Genomic DNA, 24,794 nt, shown 5'->3' with positions numbered 1-24,794 from the left:
AAATGGCTAAAGAGTGGGTGGGCGGGGATGGTGTGCGACGCTGGGGGAGCGAGCGGGAGCGTGGAGGCGGGATATGGGACTGGCCTAGAGAAGGTAATGGCTAGTCGACACGGGAGGGGGGCAGGTAGCCCCCTAGTGAGGCTGATCACGTGGAACGTGAGAGGCCTGAACGGACCGATAAAAAGGGCCCGAGTGCTCGCGCATTTGAAAGGACTAAGGGCAGACGTGGTTATGCTCCAAGAGACGCACCTAAAGGTGGCGGACCAAGTTAGGCTAAGGAAAGGATGGGTGGGACAGGTGTTCCACTCAGGACTGGACGCAAAGAATAGAGGGGTGGCCATTTTGGTGGGGAAACAGGTCGCATTTGAAGCAAAGAACATCGTAGCAGATAGCGGAGGTAGATATGTAATGGTGAGTGGCAGGCTGGAGGGAATGGAGGTCGTGTTGGTTAACGTGTATGCCCCAAACTGGGACGATGCGGGATTTATGAGACGGATGCTGGGGCGTATACCGGACCTGGAGGTAGGAAACTTGATTTTAGGAGGGGACTTTAATACGGTGCTGGACCCGGGGCTAGATAGATCCAGCTCAAGGACCGGAAGAAGGCCGGCAGCGGCCAAGGTACTTAAGGGGTTTATGGACCAAATGGGGGGAGTGGATCCATGGCGATTTCTTAGACCTAGGGCTAGGGAGTATTCCTTCTTCTCCCATGTCCATAAAGTGTACTCCCGGATAGATTTTTTTGTTTTGGGAAGGTCGTTGATCTCTAGGGTGGAAGAAGCTGAGTACTCAGCCATAGCGGTTTCGGATCATGCCCCACATTGGGTGGACCTGGAATTAGGAGAGGAAAGGGAGCAGAGAACACTCTGGCGATTAGATGTGGGACTGATGGCGGATGAGGGAGTGTGTGCAAGAGTGCGGGGGTGTATTGAGAGATACCTGGAGGTCAATGACGACGGCGAGGTCCCTGTGGGAGTGGTATGGGAAGCACTAAAAGCGGTGGTCAGAGGAGAGCTGATCTCCATTGGGGCCCACAAAAGGAAAACAGAGGCCAAGGAAAGGGAAAGATTACTGGGGGAGATTTTAAGGGTGGATAGGGAATTTGCAGAGACCCCGGAGGAGGAATTGTACAGGGAGAGGAGACGACTCCAGACGGAATTTGACCTTCTGACCACCAGAAAGGCGGAGGTACTGTGGAGGAAGGCACAGGGGAGGAGGTATGAATATGGGGAAAAGGCGAGTCGCCTGTTGGCTCATCAATTGCGAAAGAGGGCAGCAGCGAGGGAAATAGGAGGAATTAGAGACGAAAGGGGAGACACGGTGCGAAGGGCAGGAAAGATAAATGAGGTGTTCAAGACCTTCTATGAGGAACTGTATAGGTCTCAACCCCCAGAGGGAGAGGAGGGGATGCGGCAGTTCCTGGACCAATTGAGGTTCCCGAAAGTGGAGGAGCGGGGGGTGGTAGGCCTGGGGGCACCGATTGGGGTGGACGAGGTTATTAAGGGACTGGGAAGCATGCAAGCAGGGAAGGCCCCAGGACCAGACGGGTTCCCGGTGGAGTATTACAGAAAATATGTGGACTTGTTGGCCCCGTTGATGGTGAGGACGTTCAATGAGGCCAGGAAAGGGGGGACTCTACCCCCGACGATGTCGGAGGCGACGATATCGTTAATTTTGAAGAGGGATAAAGATCCGTTGCAGTGCGGGTCCTATAGACCCATTTCATTGTTGAACGTGGACGCCAAATTGTTGGCAAAGGTACTGGCATCGAGGATAGAGGACTGTGTCCCGGGGGTGGTGCACGAAGACCAGACAGGGTTCGTAAAAGGGAGACAACTGAATGTTAACGTGCGACGACTATTAGGGGTGATAATGATGCCCCCAGTGGAGGGGGAGGCAGAGATAGTGGCGGCAATGGACGCAGAGAAGGCATTTGATAGGGTGGAGTGGGAGTATTTATGGGAAGTGTTAAGGAGGTTTGGGTTTGGGAACGGGTTTATTAGCTGGGTTAGACTTCTTTATGGGGCTCCAACGGCAAGCGTAGTTACAGGTCGACATAGATCGGAGTATTTCCGACTATATAGGGGAACAAGACAGGGATGCCCGCTGTCTCCATTGTTGTTCGCGTTGGCAATTGAACCTCTGGCCATGGCGTTGAGAGACTCCAGGAAATGGAGAGGGGTGATTAGAGGGGGAGAAGAACACCGAGTCTCGTTATATGCGGATGACCTATTGTTATACGTGTCGGACCCAGCGGGGGGAATGATAGAGGTTATGCGAATTTTGAGGGGGTTCGGGGATTTCTCGGGGTATAGGCTAAACATGGGGAAGAGTGAATTATTTGTGATACATCCAGGGGACCAGAGTAGAGAGATAGAAGGCTTGCCTCTAAGGAAAGTGGAAAGAAACTTCCGATACCTGGGGATTCAGATCGCTAGGAGCTGGGGAACCTTGCACAGACTTAATCTGACACGGTTGGTAGAACAAATGGAGGAGGACTTCAAGAGGTGGGACATGCAGCCTCTATCGCTGGCGGGCAGGGTGCAAGCAATTAAGATGATGGTCCTCCCGAGGTTCTTATTTGTATTTCAATGTCTCCCTATACTAATCACTAAGACCTTTTTTAATAAAATAGACAGGAGCATCACGAGCTTCGTGTGGGCAGGGAAAGTTCCGAGAGTAAGGAGGGGGTTCCTTCAGCGTAGTAGGGACAGAGGAGGATTGGCACTACCGAACTTGGGCGATTACTATTGGGCCGCCAATGTGGCAATGATACGTAAATGGATGATGGAGGGTGAGGGAGCGGCGTGGGAAAGACTGGAGAGAAAGTCCTGTAAAGGGACGAGTTTAGAGGCGCTGGTGACGGCGCCGCTACCGATCTCACCTAAAAAGTTTACCACGAACCCGGTGGTGGCGGCAACATTGAATATCTGGGGACAGTGGAGGCGACAGAGAGGGGTGCGGGGAGCCCTGGTGGGGTCCCCAATCAGGAACAACCATAGGTTCGCCCCAGGAAGAATGGATGGAGGATTTCAGAGCTGGTTCCAGTTGGGAATTAGGAGGGTGGGAGATTTATTTATAGATGGGACTTTTGCGAGCTTGGGAGCATTGGAGGAAAAGTATAAGTTGCCCCGGGGAAATTTCTTGAGATATATGCAGGTGAGGGCATTTACTAGACAACAGGTGAGGGAATTTCCATTGCTCCCGACACAGGGGATACAGGACAGGGTGCTTTCAGGGGTGTGGGTCGGAGAGGGCAAGGTGTCAGAGATTTACCGAGAGATGAGGGAAGAGGGGGAGGAGTCGGTGGGCGAACTAAAAGGAAAGTGGGAAGAAGAACTAGGGGAGGAGATAGAGGAGGGTATGTGGGCTGATGCCCTAAGCAGGGTAAATTCCTCTTCCTCATGCGCCAGGCTTAGCCTGATTCAATTTAAGGTGCTACATAGAGCACACATAACGGGAGCAAGATTGAGCAGGTTCTTTGGAGTGGAGGACAAATGTGGGAGGTGTGGCGGGAGCCCGGCAAACCACGCACATATGTTTTGGGCATGCCCGGCACTGGAAGGGTATTGGAAGGGAGTGACGGGAGTGATTTCGCGGGTGGTGAGGGCCCGGGTCAAACCAGGCTGGGGGTTAGCTCTATTTGGAGTTGCGGAAGAGTCGGGAGTGCAGGAGGCGAAAGAGGCCGACGTTGTGGCCTTTGCGTCCCTAGTAGCCCGGCGCAGGATCCTATTCATGTGGAAGGAGGCGAAACCCCCCGGACTGGAGGCCTGGGTAAATGATATGGCGGGGTTCATTAAACTGGAGCAGATAAAGTTTGCCCTGAGAGGATCGGCTCAAGGGTTCACCAGGCGGTGGCAGCCATTTCTCGACTACCTAGGGGAACGTTAGAGGGAAGACAGATGACCAGCAGCAGCAACCCGGGGGGGGGGGGGGAGGGGGGGGGGTTAGTTTAGGTCAAAGATAAAGGGGTTTTGTTACTTGTGTATTGTTTAAAATTTCTGTATTGTTATTGTTGCGTTTGCTTTGTAAGAGGGGAAAAATTGTTGTTTGGGAAAAAATTTTCAATAAAACATTTATAAAAAAAAAAAAAAAAAAAAAAAATCTGCCGGCAAGTGAAAAGCGCAACAATTCAGCCATATTAATTGATCTTGTTTGAAGAACATGGTGTCTGAAAAACTACAAGACATCATTTCATTTCAGGAATAAGTCCAATGTACTTCAGCAGCTTTCAAAACAAGTCAGTAATAAAAACAACAAACAAGAAGCATGAGAAAGCGAAAGTTTATTTACCTACAAAACAATCCCATAGGAGTAGACAAAGGATTAAGCACACTGATCAAGCAAACACTAAATAGTTTATCGTGACAGTAATATCATACATCTCTCTCTGGCTTACCTGCTCAATATAGTGGGCAAGGCGAGGGCTGACCCAGTGGACATCGTTTATAAACAGCCAGTAATCCTTATGCTGAGTGTATACCTGTTTAATTGTAATAAAATCGTAATGAATTGCTTGCATACTTAACTCGCTTGCACTAGTTTACCCTTCACACTTAATTCTTCTTTAGTCCAGACTCAATTAATTGCTAGCAGTCTCAATGGCAACTTCACCGAAGAAAATTCTGGAAGTAGTTAAGTACTTGCTTATCACAGCCTTAGCATACTGTAACTCTCATCCAAGAACATTGACATGTCAACAAGTGATGTAACAATAACTGCTCCACAATATTCGCAAACTAGAGACAAACTTTACAGTATTGCAAAGCACAGAATTAAATATATTCCACAAAAGATTCTTCTTTAGACATGTCTGTATTCCTCATTTGTCAAATATATTTAAAATAGTGAATTGCAGTGGATCCAGTGAACAGCAATCAAAGCAGCAGGAATAAAAACAACTATAAGTTTCCATACCCCCTTTAAAAAAAATGCTACCTTATATACTATGATATCATAGCATCCTCTTCATCAAGTTCCTGAATTGAGGGGAGCTGCATAGATGCATAGAAGCTGTGGGCTTCCCACCAAGTGGAACGAAAACTAGCTTGCTTTAATACAGCTATCCTGATATGCTGTTATTTTAAACAGTGAATTAAAAAAAAACACATCTGCAGTATGAGTCACAGTACTGCAGGAGCACACAAGTAAGATACATGAGCCATGGGAGCCAATTATCGGAATTTCAAATAGAATGATGCATGATGCACAATTTAGTGGCTCAGGGCATCTCAAAACCTCTCAATTACATTACAGTATTGTAACAACTTACCAAAGTCAATTATTTATTTTGAACAAACATCAGCAAAGAAAACTTCAATTCTCACTGACACCCACTGAATTTAAGTATCGATGGCCAGCGACAGGTTTATGGCAGTGTTTCTTTCAGATCTTCAAAAATCCATTTGACAGCGAAGAACAAATTCACAAGTTCACCTCAACCCAAAACAGTTCAGCACTGAGTTACACAGCAAAGAAATTGTGATTTTAAACTCATTGATATAAAAAAAAAACACCTTTCTCCTCTGTATGAGCATTAGAGCATGGTGCTTTAATTAAAATTTACTCCAACTGATGCCAGGTGAGTTACCTTTAAATAAACAAAATAAGCTTAAATAGCCTTAAACTAATTCTAGTTACTATCAATATCTGTGGGCTGCAACTCTATCTTTCCACAAAGGTGTAAGTTTTAAATTTGTACCTTAATTTGCTACAGCATTTTTAACTTGCTACAGCATTTTAATACATGGCTGTTGCAAGGGCCCTTCCTGTTGATTCCTTTTTCTCTATTTTTGCTGTTATCATTTTGATCTATGGATGCTTAATTGACATATACCTTCGAGATGGGAAAGTGAGGAATTTAAAAAGAGAACACGGTGAGCTTTCAGACAGCAAAACTGAAGACTTTTTGGCATCCGAGGGACTGGTGGGACTTGGTTCGATTGATTGGCTGGTGGCCAATAAATTGGCCAAAGGCAGTATTCTGCCCAATAACAGGCGGTGATTAGGTCCTGCCTGAGTGTGATGATTTTCAGAGAGCCAGGGGAGAAACAGTTTGAGACCTGGACATTCAGAGAAAAGGAACTGCTCTCTCTCCCCCGTGTTTCCTCCAAAAAAGCGGTTGTATTTCTGAAATTGCAGAGACCTGAATGAATCTACAGTGAAACAGAAATCTCCAACTGAAAGCCTTGAAAGACAGTGTGCTAGAAACAACTGTCTGAACCAAAGACTCTTAACTTTTTACTTTACACCCCTCTTTGTTTGTCTGTCTTATATGTGAGTACATATAGAGGATGAGGCAGGTTTAAGTTGGGGGGTTGGGAATTAGATAATAGTTGTATTTGCTGCATATTTAATTACAGTTACTGTTATTAATAAACTTAATTAAATTAACAAATCTGGTGATTGTAGTTATTGGGCAGCTAAGAGGAAAAGATTTGGGGTGTTTTACTAAGGAATATTTATTTTTGCAACTCAGGGCAAAGTGGGGCCTGAATTGACCAGGCACTCGCCCGGGGGGTCATAACACGGTAGATTATAGAGGTGCTGGAACGGTTTGGGTCAGGGTTCACCTCCTGAGTGAAACTGTACAGCACTTCCACGGCAAGCACCACCAGCTCTGCATACTTCCGACTGCACAGAAGCACGAGGCAAGGATGCCCACTGTCCCCTCAAACTGGTCCACACAAATTCCGCTACCTGGGGATCCAACTAGCCCATGACTGGGCACAGATCCACAAGTGGAACCTGGCGAGTCTGGTGGAGAAAGTAAAAAAGGACCTGCAGAGGTGGGGCTCCTTCCCACTCTCTCTTGCAGGGAGCCCGAGAATTCGGAAGAATGTCCTACAAAGGAGGGGAAATGTGGGACGCCTGGCCCTCCTCAACCTCCAGTTCTACCACTGGGCAGTCACCGTAGAAAGAGTACGGGGATGGGTCAAGGAGTGGAGTGGTCAGTGTTAGCACTGCTGCCTCATGGTGCTGAGGTCCAAGGTTTGATCCCGGCTCTGGGTCACTGTCCGTGTGGAGTTTGCACAGGGTCCGTGTGGAATTTGCACAGGGTCACTGCCCGTGTTTGCGTGGGTTTTGTTCCCCACAACCCAAAGATGTGCAGGGTAGGTGGATTGGCCACACTAAATTGCCCCTTAATTGGAAAAAATGAATTGGAAATTCTAAATTAATTTTTTTTTAAATAAAGGAGTGGAGTGGTGAGGATGGAGGAGTGTTTCTGTGCCGGGACATACCTCCGAGCACTAGCCACAACCGCACCCCCACCCCACCAGATGCTCGAAAAGCTCAGTGGTAGTAGCCACGCTCCAAATGTGGACTCAAATGAGACAGCACTTCAGACTAACCAAAATGGCCACCATGGCCCCCATGTGCAACAATCACAGGTTCACTCCCGCAACAATGGATACCTCCTTCAAAAGGTGGAGACAGGATGAGGGGAAACTGATGGTTATGGACAGATACACGGATGATGGAGCAGCGACCCTGAAGGAACTCACGGAGAAGTTCCAGCTCCCAAGAGGGAATGAACTAAGGTACATACAGGTCAAAAATGTCCTCCGCAAGGAAACAACGACGTACCGCAGATTCCAGGACAGTACTGAGTCACTGCTAAAAGACTACTTAACATGGCTGAACTAGGGGAGGGGAACTGCGTGGACATGGAAGCACAACTGTTAGAAGAGGTACACTCTTATTGTTGGGTGTAAATTTGGGAGAAAAGGTGAAAAAGGAGAATTAAAAAAATGTTTTAAATTTAAAAAAAAAGAAGAGGTATGCTCACTCCTGGACGAGACAAAGAAAACGTGAGAGGAAGAACAAGGCAGGGAAATAAGTGGAGGGCTCCGCATCGAAGCACTGTACAGGGCAAACTTCACCTCCACCTGTGGTGGGCGGAGCTATCGCAACTAAAGGTGGTGCACAGGGGGAGGATAAATGCAAACGGTGCCACATGTTCTGATCTTGCCCCTCGTCAAGTACTGGACATCCTTCTTTGAGGCCACATCCAGGGTTGTGGGAGTGAGGGTGGAGTCCTGCCCACTAGTTGTCGTCTTCGGGGTATCAGAGCAGCCAAAGATCTTCATGGGGAGGGCGGGGCTGACACCCTCGCCTTTGCCTCCCTGATCGCCTGCTGGAAACTCTTAATCGGATGGCGATCGGCAGCCCCACCCAAGGCTGCAGTCTGGCTGTCTGACCCGGAAGAATTTCTCATGCTGGAGAAGATAAAGTTCATCATCCGTGGGTCTGAAGGCGGCTTTAAGACCATAAGACATAGGAGCGGAAGTAAGGCCATTCGGCCCATCGAGTCCACTCCACCATTCAATCATGGCCGATTTCAACGCCATTTACCCGCTCTCTCTCCATAGCCCTTAATACCTCGAGAAATCAAGAATTTATCAACTTCTGTCTTAAAGACACTCAACGTCCCGGCCTCCACTGCCCTATGTGGCATGAACATGAAGCCATTCACCAACTTGTTACAAGACCTGTTCATAGCCAGCAACCAATAAAGTAAGGAGTGGGATGGGGACAAAGAACAAAGAAAAGTACAGCACAGGAACAGGCCCTTCGGCCCTCCAAGCCCGTGCCGACCATGCTGCCCAACTAAACTACAATCTTCTACACTTCCTGGGTCCGTATCCCTCTATTCCCATCCTATTCATGTATTTGTCAAAGATGCCCCTTAAATGTCACTATCGCCCCTGCTTCCACCACCTCCTCCGGCAGCGAGTTCCAGGCACCCACTACCCTCTGCGTAAAAAAACTTGCCTCGTACATCTACTCTAAACCTTGACCCTCGCACCTTAAACCTATGCCCCCTAGTAATTGACCCCTCTACCCTGGGGAAAAGCCTCTGACTATCCACTCTGTCTATGCCCCTCATAATTTTGTAGACCTCTATCAGGTCGCCCCTCAACCTCCGTCGTTCCCGTGAGAACAAACCGAGTTTATTCAACCGCTCCTCATAGCTAATGCCCTCCATACCAGGCAACATTCTGGTAAATCACTTCTGCACCCTCTCTAAAGCCTCCACATCCTTCTGGTAGTGTGGTGACCAGAATTGAACACTATACTCCAAGTGTGGCCTAACTAAGGTTCTATGCAGCTGCAACATGACTTGCCAATTCTTATACTCAATGACCCGGCCAATGAATGCAAGCATGCCGTATGCCTTCTTGACTACCTTCTCCACCTGTGTTGCCCCTTTCAGCGACCTGTGGACCTGTACACCTAGACCTCTCTGACTTTCAATACTCGAGGGTTCTACCATTCACTGTATATTCCCTACCTGCATGAGACATTCCAAAATGCATTACCTCACATTTGTGCGGATTAAACTCCATCTGCCATCTCTCCGCCCAAGTCTCCAAACAATCTAAATCCTGCTGTATCCTCGGACAGTCCTCATCGTTATCCGCAATTCCACCAACCTTTGTGTCGTCTGCAAACTTACTAATCAGACCAGTTACATATTCCTCCAAATCATTTATATATACCACAAACAGCAAAGGTCCCAGCACTGATCCCTGCGGAACACCACTGGTCACAGCCCTCCAATTAGAAAAGCATCCTTCCATTGCTACTCTCCGCCTTCTATGACCTAGCCAGTTCTGTATCCACCTTGCCAGTTCACCCCTGATCCCGTGTGACTTCACCTTTCGTACTAGTCTATCATGATGGACCTTGTCAAAGGCCTTACTGAAGTCCATATAGACAACATCCACTGCCAAATCTGCATCAATCATCTTTGTGACCGCCCCGAAAAACGCTATCAAGTTAGTGAGACGTGACCTCCCCTTCACAAAACCATGCTGCCTCTCGCTAATACGTCCATTTGCTTCCAAATGGGAGTAGATCCTGTCTCGAAGAATTCTCTCCAGTAATTTCCCTACCACTGAAGTAAGGCTCACCGGCCTGTAGTTCCCGGGATTATCCTTGCTACCCTTCTTAAACAGAGGAACAACATTGGCTATTCTCCAGTCCTCCAGGACACCACCTGAAGACAGTGAGGATGCAAAGATTTCTGTCAAGGCCTCAGCAATTTCCTCTCTAGCCTCCTTCAGTATTCTGGGGTAGTTCCCATCAGGCCCTGGGGACTTATCTACCTTAATATTCTTCAAGACGCCCAACACCTCGTCTTTTTGCATCTCAATGTGACCCAGGCTATCTACGCACCCTTCTCCAGACTCAACATCTAACAATTCCTTCCTTCTGATGCAAAGTATTCATTTAGTACCTCGCCCATTTCCTCTGGCTCCACACCGATTCCCTTGCCTATCCTTCGGTGGGCCAACCCTTTCCCTGGCTACCCTCGTGCTTTTTATGTACGTGTAAAAAGCCTTGGGATTTTCCTTAACCCTATTTGCCAATGACTTTTCGTGACCCCTTCTAGCCCTCCTGACTCCTTGCTGAAGTTTTTTCCACCTTTCCTTATATTCCACACAGGCTTCGTCTGTTCCCAGCCTTTTAGCCCTGACAAATGCCTCCTTTTTCTTTTTGACGAGGCCTACAATATCTCTCGTTATCCAAGGTTCCCGAAAATTGCCGTATTTATCCTTATTCCTCACAGGAACATGCCGGTCCTGAATTCCTTTCAACTGACACTTGAAAGCCTCCCACATGTCAGATGTTGATTTACCCTCAAACATCCGCCCCCAATCCAGGTTCTTCAGTTCCCGCCTAATATTGTTATAATTAGCCTTCCCCCAATTTAGCACATTCATCCTAGGACCACTCTTATCCTTGTCCACCAGCACTTTAAAACTTACTGAATTGTGGTCACTGTTTCCGAAATGCTCCCCGACTGAAACTTCTACCACCTGGCTTGGCTCATTCCCCAATACCAGGTCCAGTACAGCCCTTTCGCTTGTTGGACTGTCTACATATTGTTTTAAGACGCCCTCCTGGATGCTCCTTACAAACTCTGCCCCGTCTAACCCCCTGGCACTAAGTGAGTCCCAGTCAATATTGGGGAAGTTGAAGTCTCCCATCACCACAACCCTGTTGTTTTTACTCTTTTCCAAAATCGGTCTACCTATCTCCCACTGGCTGTTGGTGGGCCTGTAGTAAACCCCCAACATTGTGACTGCACCCTTCTTATTCCTGATCTCTACCCATATAGCCTCACTGCCCTCTGAGGTGTCCTCCCGTAGTACAGCTGTGATATTCTCCCTAACCAGTAGCGCAACTCCGCCACCCCTTTTACATTCCCCCTCTATCCTGCCTGAAACATCTAAATCCTGGAACGTTTAGCTGCCAATCCTGCCTGAAACATCTAAATCCTGGAACGTTTAGCTGCCAATCCTGCCCTTCCCTCAACCAGGTCTCTGTAATGGCAACAACATCATAGTTCCAAGTACTAATCCAAGCTCTTAAGTTCATCTGCCTTACCCGTAATACTTCTTGCATGAAAACATATGCACATCAGGCCACCAGACCCGCTGTGTTCAGCAACTTCTCCCATCTGCTCTGCCTCAGAGCCATACTGGCCCTATTCCCTAGTTCTCCCTCAATGCTCTCACCTTCTGGCCTATTGCTCCCGTGCCCAACCCCCTGCCATACTAGTTTATACACTCCCGTGTGACACTAGCAAACCTCACGGCCAGGATATTTATGCCTCTCCAGTTTAGATGCAACCCATCCTTCATATATAGGTCACACCTGCCCCGGAAGAGCTTCCAGTGGTCCAGATAACGGAAACTCTCCCTCCTACACCAGCTGTTTAGCCACGTGTTTAGCTGCTCTATCTTCCTATTTCTAGCCTCACTGGCACGTGGCACTGGGAGTAATCCCGAGATTACAACCCTAGAGGTCCTGTCTTTTAACTTTCTGCCTAGCTCCCTGAACTCTTGCTGCAGGACCTCATGCCTCTTCCTGCCTATGTCGTTAGTACCAATATGTACAACGATCTCTGCCTGTTTGCCCTCCCCCAAAGGATGCCCTCTACCCGTTCGGAGACATCCTGGACCCTGGCACCAGGGAGGCAACATACCATCCTGGAGTCTCTTTCACATCCACAGAAGCGCCTATTTGTGCCCCTGACTATATAGAGTCCCCTATTACTATTGCTCTTCTGCACTTTGACCCTCCCTTCTGAACATCAGAGCCAGCCGTGGTGCCACTGCTCTGGCTGCTGCGGTTTTCCCCTGATAGGCTATCCCCCCCCCCCCGACAGTATCCAAAGGGGTATACCTGTTCGAGAGGGGGACAACCACAGGGGATTCCTGCACTGACTGCCTGCCCTTTCTGGTGGTCACCCATTTCTCTGCCTGCACCTTGGGTGTGACCTCATTTATATAACTGCTATCTATGACGCTTTCCGCCACCTGCATGCTCCTAAGTGCATCCAACTGCTGCTCCAACCGAACCATGCAGTCTGTGAGGAGCTCCAGTTGGGTGCACTTTCTGCAGATGAAGCCATCCGGGACGTTGGAAGCCTCCCAGTCCTGCCACATCTCACAGTCAGAGCTCTGCACCCCTCTAACTGACATTGCGTCAATTAATTAGTAAATTAAAGTTGAAAGTTTTTTGTTTTTTTAAAGTTACTGTTAACTATGTTTCCTAGCACTAGATTTCTACTATAAATGTGAAAGCTAAATACAGTACTCTCCGATCTCTGGCTTAGATACCCATCTAAATTATAATTAAGAAACTATGTTTAATTAGTTTACCAATGCTTAATTTTTTTAATTTAGTGTAGATTCCCAACCAGCCAATCAGGTCACAGCTTTTCTGTGATGTCACTTCAGTTTACCCCTCCCCCCACACACACAATTTGAAAAGGTAATAAAAGTAAAAATCACTTACTTACCTTCTGAGGGTCTCAGATGCTCTCAGGTTCTCTCCCTGCTGATTAAAAGTTGCAGGCCAGAAGAGAGAGAACAAAACAGTAGGGAAAAAGCACCTTCTCCCACGCTGCACTGAATTACCTCACTGCACCAAATTACCAAGTTTCAAATTCCCACTCTGGATGTGTCTCGCTCACTCAGGCTGTCTCTTTTTGACCTGCGCAACGCTTATTGAGTGCGCTTTCTGCCTGTCTTTTATACAGACTTCAGGATGACTCACACTACTTAAACTTCAAAGTGAAGAATACAATGTGTACCTTTGTGCCCCTAAACAGGCCTCAGGTGACTGCCAGATAACTGCCTCTCAGCAATTAGGGTGGGGGCAGCTTCAGCCAATCAGAGACAAGTCACGGAATAAGGAAGAGAAAGGGAGGGGGTGGACGAATGCACTCAAAGAAGTTCAGAAGAGAAGAGAGACAGATTGCTGACAAATTACAGCCCGAGTCACAATGCATGTAAATTATTCTAAAAAAGTGTTTTGGCCATATCTGGCCATGTAAAGTTTGCAAATATAAAAAACATGAAAAGGTGAATAAAAATATATTTTTTAGAAACTGTATATTGTACAAATCAAAAAAGGCGAATAAGAATCACTACTTCTTATGACATAATGCACCCAGTGGTAATACTAGCCAGTTCTTGGAAACTTAAGTCATGTTGCAACGTGCAATGAAGCACTTTCCACACAGAGGACTTGGAAATTTGATTTGAAATCTCTGTATGAAACTAATCTGAGCCGATCTTTACACAATTCTTATTCTGGAATATAATCACACAATTCTTAATCTGCAATATAATCAAACAGATCTTCAAATTTTTGCTTTTGGAGAGCATAATCCAAAGCAAAAATTAACCACTGGTTTCATACTGGATTCAGTTAAGCCACTGCAGTGTGCAGTAACAATCTTTGAAGTGACTCATGTAAAATTGTTGTGCGCAATTTTGCAGATAATATAACCATATTCCATCAGCTGTCAAAAGGCACAGAGGAGCAGATTCAATACAGCAAAGCCCATGTGTTCAGTGCTACAAGATGCAAGTTACAATTCAATTGTAAAATTTGGCGAGTTATTAAATGCAATATTCATGGTAACTGCATCATACTAAGAGTTCAGGAAATAATCACAAAGTAACATTGATCATAGTGTCCTGCCAAAAATAGAGCTTGCTTATTCGGTTGCAGTCTCCCTCACATCTACAGTAAAAGAAAAAGCCCTTTCACATTTAAACTACATTTCCCTTATGGCTCAAACAATGAAAGTTACTATTAACCAAAGTTCCTTCACCAATCTGATACATTCGTAGAATGTGTGGACTAAGAATGAATGAGTATGATAATTTAGATTTTTTGGAATTATTGATTACAATAGCTAAATTATTTATTGGCAAGTTCTGCTTGCTACTGGAAATCTCCAGTAATTGAGCTTTAATTGGAGTAAACTCTACACCCGACTGCAATAAAAAATATATAATTGAAACCTTGTCTTCCAGGAGTCCATGGCACATAATCTTGTTCATGTCCTTACAGAGTCGTGCCAATCCGCCATACTTAGACCAGACATTGGGGTTGTTTGTTGACAGCAGTCCCTCCACAGTGGTCTTCAGGCCTCCCAGCAACTTCCAATGTTCTTGTCTGTAGTAGATTTTTTTAAAAAAACAAATTAAGACAACTGCATACCTAAATTAGGTTATTTTATGTGGACACACATTTTAAGAACACTTGCTTCAAAATTCAGCTGTTATTTTCCCATTCCCAGTGCCACTTTCTATTATAAGAAAAAGTATCCGTCGAGCAAAATAACGTTCATTATATTTTCTGGTTTAGGTTAGCACGGTAGAACAGTGGTTAGCACTGATGCTTCACAGCGCCGGGGTGCCAGGTTCGATTCCCGGCTTGGGTAACTATGGAGGCTGCACGTTCTCCCAGTGTCTGTGTGGGTTTCCTCCGGGTGCTCCGGTTTCCTGCCACAAGTCCTGAAAAAGACGTGCTTTTAGGTAATTTGGACATTCTGAATTCTCCCTCCATGTACCCGAACAGGTGCCGGAATGTGGCGACTAGGGGCTTTTCACAGTAACTTCATTGCAGTGTTAATGTAAGCCTATTTGTGACAATAAATATTATTATACTAGTCACTAATCAGCTTCTCTAATGGCCTTGTTTGTAAAAGGTGTACTGTTTTGACAGCACAGATACACAATAGCTGTACAGTGAGAAAAATAATTTTTACCCTCAAAAACAAAAGACCAATAAACCAATTTTGAAAGTGGCACTGTGTAAGAGAAGGCAGTGAAGGCCTACCGCTTTTTTTTTTTAAAAACGGAGGACCATTCCCTTAAATGAACTTAATTCAAGAATATTTATCTCACAACCCATTTAAAAGTAGCAGACCAGTGAGCAAATCAAACCCAAGTCTCTATGTATTTGTACAAGGTCATTAATAAACCTATATTTACAACAACTTGAATTTGTCTACTATTTCTCACATTGAAATTCCACATCAGAAGTCTTAATAGAGCAGAAGATAAAAAGACAGGATGGCAGGGAAGAATTAAATTAGGAGACAAAACAAAAGACTGGGTGCTCAGAATCAAGGAGATGTTTGAAAACAGGGAGGTAGGGAGTAAGATGGAAAGATTTTGGAAGGAAATTCCAAAAAGCAATAGTGTGATGACTGAAAGAATGGCCACCAATGGTGGATTACAGAGGATAGGGAACAACGAGTACAAAAGTGTAGGAGGGGTGTAGTGTGCAAGCACTGGCATATGCTTGAAGGAAGTTAATGACATATGGTGGAATGATGCTTTCAAAGATTTAGAAGAATAAGGGTGAGGATTTCAAAGATAAAAATCGAAAAAGCATAGGGAGGCAGGGAAGCACAGTAAATAAAGGGATTATGAAAGTACAAAGCAATCAGCAAAGAGCATGAAAGTGGAAGCATTTTGAATTAATTGCAATTTATGGAGAGTAGAAGGAGAGTATAAGAGAAGTCAAACTTCCAAGTAAATTTATCAATCGATGCAGGAGCAATGATGATCAGGTAAAGACTGGTGAAGAGAAGATGCAGCAAAAAAAACGTGATTCTGGATCTATCAACAGGTCATATTTTTCATTTTGGACTCAGCCCAAGGCGGTAGTCAGTGAAACTTGTGTACTGCAAAGGACAAACACGTAAAAGTCAAAAAGATGGCTTCATTTGATTAATCAGAGACATGATATCATAGAGGCAATTGGAAGATGAAGCCATAACCTCGAAATCAAGAGAAGATTGAGAAGTAAATCAACGTGTGATTAGCATACATAGAAGCCTGATCCCTGTTTCTAGACAATGTCATTAAGTGATATTATATAAATAATGAGGATGATGCTGAAGAGTACACTGGCAGTTACCTTGAAGTTATCTTGTCATCAACATTAATTTAAAAAACTTTTCAAGGAACCCTTACTAATACCCTATCCTATAATAAAAAAGAGTTATAAGGGGCTGGTTTAGCACAGTGGGCTAAATAGCCGGCTTGTAATGCAGAACAAGGCCAGCAGCGCAGGCTCAATTCCTGTACCTGCCTCCCCGAACAGGCAGGAAGGCGAAATGTGGCGATTAGGGGCTTTTCACAGTAACTTCATTGAAGCCTACTTGTGACAATAAGCAATTATTATTATAAGGAAGTGCAACCAATCGCCTAAGTGAGGGAATCAGCAGGTGCAATAACAGAAAATGCTGTAGACTGTACAGGAAAGGGATCAGTGGTGCTGAGGTACCCGGATACCTCAAACCAAAGTCGCACAGGAGAAAAATAACTTACACTGAGCATTCAGCCTGTATGGACATGACAGCAATCTAGCTACATAAATTCTTTCTAGATACCGCCAGGAAGTGGATAATAATGGGGCAAAATAATGGGACACTCAGTACAAAATGTAATGTAAATAAAATTGGTATTCCGCAAAGAAATTGGTAACGACCTATGCAAACCACTAGCACATTTTGCAGGAGTCCCTCATCCCCTGCCCAAAGGCAGCACGAGGAAAGATTGTTTTTACAGTGAGTCATTGGGATCTGGAGTGCACTGCCTGAATGCACACTGGATGCAGATTCACTCGTAGTTGTCAGAAAATAATTGATTATCTGAAGAGGAAATATTTGCAGGGTGACAGAAAAAAGGGAGGGGTATGGGCCTAGCTGAGTTGATCTTGCAGACAGCCAGCACTAACACAATAAGCTGAATGGCCTCCTTCTGTGCTATAACCATTCTAATGACTACTTATTTTGAAAGCACATTTTGTAAAGACAAATGCTGGGCAAAAGGATTTGGCAACAACCTGATTCAGCAGTAATATTCTGCACTTAGCTGGTAGGAACTGTGCAGAAGTAGAAGGACTAACTCAATAAGGCAGAACAGCAGTACCAGTTCATAGAATCATAGAATTTACACTGCAGAAGGAGGCCATTCGGCCCATCGAGTCTGCAGTGGCCCTCAGCCCACGTATCTACCCTATCCCCGTAACGCAACTTGACATTTTCTTGCCACTAAGGACAATTTATCAAGGCCAAGCCACCTAACCCGCACGTCTTTGGACTGTGGGAGGAGACCGGAGCACCTGGAGGAAACCCACGCAGACACGGGAAGAACATGCAGACTCCGCACAGACAGTGACCCAAGCCAGGAATCGAACCTGGGCCCCTGGAGCTGTGAAGCAACTGTGCTACCCACTATGCCATCGTACTGCCCCACGTTGTGGCGAAAAACAAGTAAAACATGTCATGCAACAGCACAAAGTGCTGGCATGTGGGATCCTCGCCATGATCTCCCAACAGCATTCAGCTGTTAGCATAAGAACAAGGGGAAAATAAATCATACAGCCAAAGACCATCCAGTTGCAAAACAATACTAGAAGTGGCTGAGGAATAAATTATCTGCACTTGCAGTCAGAGATGTGAAACAAAAAAACAATTTTATAAAAGGAAAGAAAAAATGGAAAGGTTTTTGCAATTAAGGGGCAATTTAACATGGCCAATCCACCTACCCTGTACATCTTTGGGTTGTGGGGGCGAGACCTACGCAGAAACAGGGAGAATGCGGACAGTGAGTCAGGGCCGGGGTTGAACCTGGGTCCTCACCGCCATTGAGCAGCAGTGCTGACCACTGCGCCACATAAAACTATTGCTAATTTGGCATTGCAATTTGTTTTTCTCATTTCAAAATGTTTTTAGTTTAAATTGTTATTGGATATGGTGCAGAAAGTCTAATTTTATTAAAATTGTTCAATTCATACTCATGAATTAATCAATTATTTTAAACCAAATCAGAATTAACAGGAGCATACTGTCATTGGTAATCTCACTTAAAGGCAGTCGGATATGTCAGGTTTAATGAAAAAAAACAGTGCAAGATTTTGCTCGTCTGAAGCTGGGGATAATAATAATCTTTATTGTCACAAGTAGGCTTACAGTAACACTGCAATGAAGTTACTGTGAAAAGCCCCTAGTCGCCACATTCTGATGCCTGTTCTGAGTACACGGAGGAAGAATTCAGAATGTCCAATTCACCTAACAGCACGTCTTTCGGGATGCACATAGAATGGAGCCTACCATAGAATCCCTACAGAGAAGGAGACCATTCAGCCCATCAAATCTGCACCAACCCTTCGAAAGACCACCCCACATAGGCAAAATACCCTGTCCTATTCCTGCAACCACACCCGAAGAGGCAATTTAGCATGACCAATCCCTCGTGGCCATTCCCCTTCAAAACAAGTATACCGTTTTGGATGCTGTTTGGGGGGATGACCTACCGGGGGAAGGCCCTAGCGGCCAGGTCTCTGGCACTGAGTCTGGCTCTGGGGCTCAGAAGAGAAGGGGGGGGAGAATAGAAAAGCAATAGTTGTAGGAGATTCAATGGTTAGGGGAATAGATAGGAGATTCTGTGGTCGCGAGCGAGACTCCCGGAAGGTATGTTGCCTCCCGGGTGCCAGGGTCAGGGATGTCTCGGATTGTGTCTTCAGGATCCTTAAGGGGGAGGGCGAGCAGCCAGAAGTCGTGGTGCACATTGGTACCAACGACATAGGTAGGAAAAGGGGTGTGGAGGTAATAAACAAGTTTAGGGAGTTAGGCTGGAAGTTAAAAGCCAGGACAGGCAAAGTTGTCATCTCTGGTTTGTTGCCGGTGCCACGTGATAGCGAGGCTAGGAATCGGGAGAGAGTGCAGCTGAACACGTGGCTGCAGGAATGGTGTAGGAGGGAGGGCTTCAGGTATTTGGATAATTGGAGCGCATTCTGGGGAAGGTGGGACCTGTACAAGCAGGACGGGTTGCATCTGAACCAGAGGGGCACCAATATCCTGGGAGGGAGGTTTTCTAGTCCTCTTCGGGAGGGTTTAAACTAATTTGGCAGGGGAATGGGAACCGGATTTGTAGTCCAGCAACTAAGGTAGCCGATATTCAGGACGCCAAAGCGTGTAATGAGGCAGTGGGGAAGGGAACACTGACAAAGGAGAGTACTTGCAGGCACAGAGATGGGTTGAAGTGTGTATACTTCAACGCAAGAAGCATCAGGAATAAGGTGGGTGAACTTAAGGCATGGATCGGTACTTGGGACTACGATGTGGTGGCCATCACGGAAACTTGGATAGAAGAGGGGCAGAAATGGTTGTTGGAGGTCCCTGGTTATAGATGTTTCAATAAGATTAGGGAGGGGGGTAAAAGAGGTGGGGGGGTGGCATTGTTAATTAGAGATAGTATAACAGCTGCAGAAAGGCAGTTCGAGGAGTATCTGCCTACTGAGGTAGTATGGGTTGAAGTCAGAAATAGGAAAGGAGCAGTCACCTTGTTGGGAGTTTTCTATAGGCCCCTGAATAGTAGCAGAGATGTGGCGGAACAGATTGGGAAACAGATTTTGGAAAGGTGCAGAAGTCACAGGGTAGTAGTCATGGGTGACTTTAACTTCCCAAATATTGAGTGGAAACTCTTTAAGATCAAATAGTTTGGATGGGGTGGTGTTTGTGCAGTGTGTCCAGGAAGCTTTTCTAACACAGTATGTAGATTGTCCGACCAAAGGAGGGGCAATATTGGATTTAGTACTTGGTAATGAACCAGGGCAAGTGATAGATTTGTTAGTGGGGGAGCATTTTGGAGATAGTGACCACAATTCTGTGACTTTCACTTGAGTAATGGTGAGGGATAGGTGCGTTCAACAGGGCAAGGTTTACAATTGGGGGAAGGGTAAATACGATGTTGTCAGACAAGAATTGAAGTGCATAAGTTGGGAACATAGGCCATCAGGGAAGGACACAAGTGAAATGTGGAACTTGTTCAAGGAACAGGTACTACGTGTCCTGGTTGTGTATGTCCCTGTCAGGCAGGGTAGAGATGGTCGAGTGAGGGAACCATGGTTGACAAGAGAGGTTGAATGTCTTGTTAAGAGGAAAAATGAGACTTATGTAAGGCTGAGGAAACAAGGTTCAGACAGGGCATTGGAGGGATACAAGATAGCCAGGAGGGAACTGAAGAAAGGGATTAAGAGAGCTAAGAGAGGGAATGAACAATCTTTGGCGGGTAGGATCAAGGAAAACCCCAAGGCCTTTTACACATATGTGAGAAATATGAGAATGACTAGAGCGAGGGTAGGTCCGATCAAGGACAGTAGCGGGAGATTGTGTATTGAGTCTGAAGAGATAGGAGAGGTCTTGAACAAGTACTTTTCTTCTGTATTTACAAATGAGAGGGGCGATATTGTTGGAGAGGACAGTGTGAAACAGACTGGTAAGCTCGAGGAAATACTTGTAAGGAAGGAAGATGTGTTGGGCATTTTGAAAAACTTGAGGATAGACAAGTCCCCCGGGCCTGACGGGATATATCCAAGGATTCTATGGGAAGCAAGAGATGAAATTGCAGAGCCGCTGGCAATGATCTTTTCGTCCTCACTGTCAACAGGGGTGGTACCAGGGGATTGGAGAGTGACAAATGTCGTGCCCCTGTTCAAAAAAGGGACTAGGGATAACCCTGGGAATTACAGGCCAGTTAGTCTTACTTCGGTGGTAGGCAAAGTCATGGAAAGGGTACTGAAGGATAGGATTTCTGAGCATCTGGAAAGACACTGCTTGATTAGGGATAGTCAACACATCTTGCCTTACAAATCTTATTGAATTCTTTGAGGAGGTGACCAAGCATGTGGATGAAGGTAAAGCAGTGGATGTAGTGCACATGGATTTTAGTAAGGCATTTGATAAGGTTCCCCAGGGTAGGCTTCTGCAGAAAGTAAGGAGGCATGGGATAGTGGGAAATTTGGCCAGTTGGATAACGAACTGGCTAACCGATAGAAGTCAGAGAGTGGTGGTGGATGGCAAATATTCAGCCTGGATCCCAGTTACCAGTGGCGTACCGCAGGGATCAGTTCTGGGTCCTCTGCTATTTGTGATTTTCATTAATGACTTGGATGAGGGAGTTGAAGGGTGGGTCAGTAAATTTGCAGACGATACGAAGATTGGTGGAGTTGTGGATAGTAAGGAGGGCTGTTGTCGGCTGCAAAGAGACATAGATAGGATGCAGAGCTGGGCTGAGAAGTGGCAGATGGAGTTTAACCCTGAAAAGTGAGGTTGTCCATTTTGGAAGGACAAATATAAATGCGGAATACAGGGTTAACGGTAGAGCTCTTGGCAATGTGGAGGAGCAGAGAGATCTTGGGGTCTACGTTCATACATCTTTGAAAGTTGCCACTCAAGTGGATAGAGCTGTGAAGAAGGCCTATGGTGTGCTCACGTTCATGAACAGAGGGATTGAATTTAAGAGCCGTGAGGTGATGATGCAGCTGTACAAAACTTTGGTGAGGCCACATTTGGAGTACTGTGTACAGTTCTGGTCACCTCATTTTAGGAAGGATGTGGAAGCTTTGGAAAAGGTGCAAAGAAGATTTACCAGGATGTTACCTGGAATGGAGAGTAGGTCTTACGAGGAAAGGTCGAGGGTGCTAGGCCTTTTCTCATTAGAACGGAGAAGGATGAGGGGCGACTTGATAGAGGTTTATAAGATGATCAGGGGAATAGATAGAGTAGACAGTCAGCGACTTTTTCCCCGGGTGGAACAAACCATTACAAGGGGACATAAATTTAAGGTGAAAGGTGGAAGATATAGGAGGGATATCAGAGGTAGGTTCTTTACCCAGAGAGTAGTGGGGGCATGGAATGCACTGCCTGTGCAAGTAGTTGAGTCCGAAACATTAGGGACCTTCAAGCAGCTATTGGATAGGTACATGGATTACGGTAAAATGATATAGTGTAGATTTATTTGTTCTTAAGGGCAGCACGGTAGCATTGTGGATAGCACAAATGCTTCACAGCTCCAGGGTCCCAGGTTCGATTCCGGCTTGGGTCACTGTCTGTGCGGAGTCTGCACGTCCTCCCCGTGTCTGAGTGGGTTTCCTCCCACAGTTCAAAGGTGTGCAGGGTAGGTGGATTGGCCATGATAAATTGCCCTTAGTGTCCAAAATTGCCCTTGGTGTTGGGTGGAGGTATTGAGTTTGGGTGGGGTGTTCTTTCCAAGAGCCGGTGAAGACTCAGGGGGCCGAGTGGCCTCCTTCTGCACTGTAAATTCATTGATAATCTATGATCAATCTAGGACAAAGGTTCGGCACAACATCGTGGGCCGAAGGGCCTGTTCTGTGCTGTATTTTCTATGTTCTATGTAACCAGCCCATCCTTGGGCTGTGGGAGGAAATCGGAGCAGCCGGAGGAAACCCATGTACACACGGGGAGAATATGCAAATTCCACACAAGAGTCACAATCGGATTGGAGTAAAATCCAGGGAGTGGTACTGAAAATTGAAAAAAAAATTCCTTGGAGGTGACCATTCTTAATACATAATAAAAGAATACTTGCAAAATGTGAGTGGTATCAGGAATGCAAAAGGTGACCTTTAGAAATCTCCTACGTCCATTCATGACATCAGAGCAAACGAACATATAGCCATCTGTCCTCTACCCCAATTTAAATGATTCAAACGAGAGACTAACATATATCCGTCTTTATGCCATAAATTCTTGTAACTGCATCTCAGAATTCTTTAGTGAGTCAAAACTGCACAGACATCTCCATGTTCATACACACACAAATCTAAAACGTGAAATTCAGTCTCACTTGTCAGCGAATGTTAAAAAAGCATACATGCATTGTGTAATGGAACTCGGTGGCTTGCCCATCAAGCCAATCCCTCCCAGTCTTTCTGCAGCCCAGCAGAGGGTCAAATTTGTTCTGGAGGCACCTGTCATTACGCAGCCGCCACCCGTTTAGTATGACTGTACTAATTAAATAAATTATAATCTGGAAACTAAATAAGGTCAGTTACCATAACAATTAAAATTATAACCCGCGAACTAAGCACTGCACAAGATTTATAAATCGTAAATGGGGAGGGAATTCCAGGCGCAGAATAGTACAAATCAGGGACTGCCCGTTGACAAGAAGTTGAGACAGGACACGGAGACATGTGAAGGCAGCACACTCTGCCTGAATGGTACCTGCACTCTGCCTCCTCGGCGCTCTCCATGTCGCGCTGCCAGTTATTCTCACTCCATGTCAACAACATGTCCTCATGAACCCGGGCCTCTCCCCGGACATTCCGGGGAAGTCAGCTCTCTGTCCCCCCCAGCTTCTCAACTTCCTGTCGAGGCCACGTTCCTAATCCGCTTGGCACAGCCGCTCAATGCTGTCCCCCGCCATCGACCAGAGCCTGTCTACCCCCCACGCCACTGCCTCGACTCCCCTCAGGCCTCCGCCTTCCTTCACAACACGTGATGTCAAGCTATACCCCGCCCTACCAACGGCCCCGGATACACCCCCCCTCCCGCACATTGGCCTCCATCCCCTCCCCCCACCGACCTCCAGCCCCTCCCCCCACCGACCTCCAGCCCCTCCCCCCACCGACCTCCAGCCCCTCCCCCCACCGACCTCCAGCCCCTCCCCACCAACCTCCAGCCCCTCCCCCCTACACCAACCTCCAGCCCCTCCCCCACACCAACCTCCAGCCCCTCCCCCACACCAATCTCCAGCCCCTCCCCCCACACCAGCCTCCAGCCCCTCCCCCACCATCCTCCGGCCCCACCCTCCCACCAACCTCCACCCACTCCCCGAAACGGCCTCGAGCCACTCCCCTAAACGGCCTCCAGCCCCTCCCCCCCCACCGACCTCCAGCCCCTCCCCCCACCGACCTCCAGCCCCTCCCCCCACCGACCTCCAGCCCCTCCCCCCACCGACCTCCAGCCCCTCCCCCCACCGACCTCCAGCCCCTCCCCACCAACCTCCAGCCCCTCCCCCCTACACCAACCTCCAGCCCCTCCCCCACACCAACCTCCAGCCCCTCCCCCACACCAATCTCCAGCCCCTCCCCCCACACCAACCTCCAGCCCCTCCCCCACCATCCTCCGGCCCCACCCTCCCACCAACCTCCACCCACTCCCCGAAACGGCCTCGAGCCACTCCCCTAAACGGCCTCCAGCCCCTCCCCCCCCACCGACCTCCAGCCCCTCCCCCTCACACCGGCCTCAAGCCCCTCCCCCTCACACCGGCCTCCAGCCCCTCCCCCCCACACACACACACACACCGGCCTCCGACCCCTCCCCCCACACACCGGCCTCCGGCCCCTCCCCCCCACGCACCGGCCTCCACCCGCCCCTCTCCCCTTCCCTCTCCATACCGGTCTGCGCCTGCGTCCTTCCACCTCTTAGCCGCGGAGCTCTCCGCCTCGGATTCGGCCTGTACCTCCGATCCCAGGTTCCTAACGCAACAGTGGTCGACACACCGCCCCGCCGGCAAGCTTTGGGCGTGGCATTAATGGACGAGTTCGAGGATTCCTTAGGCCGCAGGCCATTCCTGGCGCTTCATTCTAAATTCTAACCGTACGGCGACACCATTAATGGATCTACCAGAAGCTGTAGTAGGTGGGCTGTTTGGCAA

At 47.1% G+C, this 24,794-nt stretch overlaps 1 protein-coding gene across 5 annotated transcripts in view; it reads right to left on the bottom strand.

Moving 5' to 3' along the window:
• LOC140389718 (run domain Beclin-1-interacting and cysteine-rich domain-containing protein-like) overlaps nucleotides 1-23,636 on the bottom strand; it is a 112,228-nt gene extending 88,592 nt beyond the window's left edge. For 2 of the 5 annotated variants that reach the window (XR_011934454.1, XM_072474167.1), the window contains exons 1-3: nucleotides 23,360-23,636; nucleotides 14,334-14,487; nucleotides 4,400-4,483 (exon numbers count right to left, since the gene is read on the bottom strand). Coding sequence is in view for 4 of the 5 variants with exons in the window: in XM_072474167.1 (XP_072330268.1) it covers nucleotides 4,400-4,483; nucleotides 14,334-14,487; nucleotides 23,360-23,427 (306 nt within the window). In the remaining variant the exon portion in view is untranslated. The remainder of the gene's footprint in view (nucleotides 1-4,399; nucleotides 4,484-14,333; nucleotides 14,488-23,359) is intronic. The other 3 variants (XM_072474164.1, XM_072474166.1, XM_072474165.1) reach the window with 2 other exon arrangements.
• Between the last annotated feature and the right edge of the window lie 1,158 nt (nucleotides 23,637-24,794).

The sequence above is a fragment of the Scyliorhinus torazame genome, chromosome 14, assembly GCF_047496885.1.
Source record: "Scyliorhinus torazame isolate Kashiwa2021f chromosome 14, sScyTor2.1, whole genome shotgun sequence".
NCBI classification, from domain to species: domain Eukaryota; kingdom Metazoa; phylum Chordata; class Chondrichthyes; order Carcharhiniformes; family Scyliorhinidae; genus Scyliorhinus; species Scyliorhinus torazame.
The sequence above is the reverse complement of the archived record's forward strand: the minus strand, read 5'-3'. Positions and strand labels throughout refer to the sequence as shown.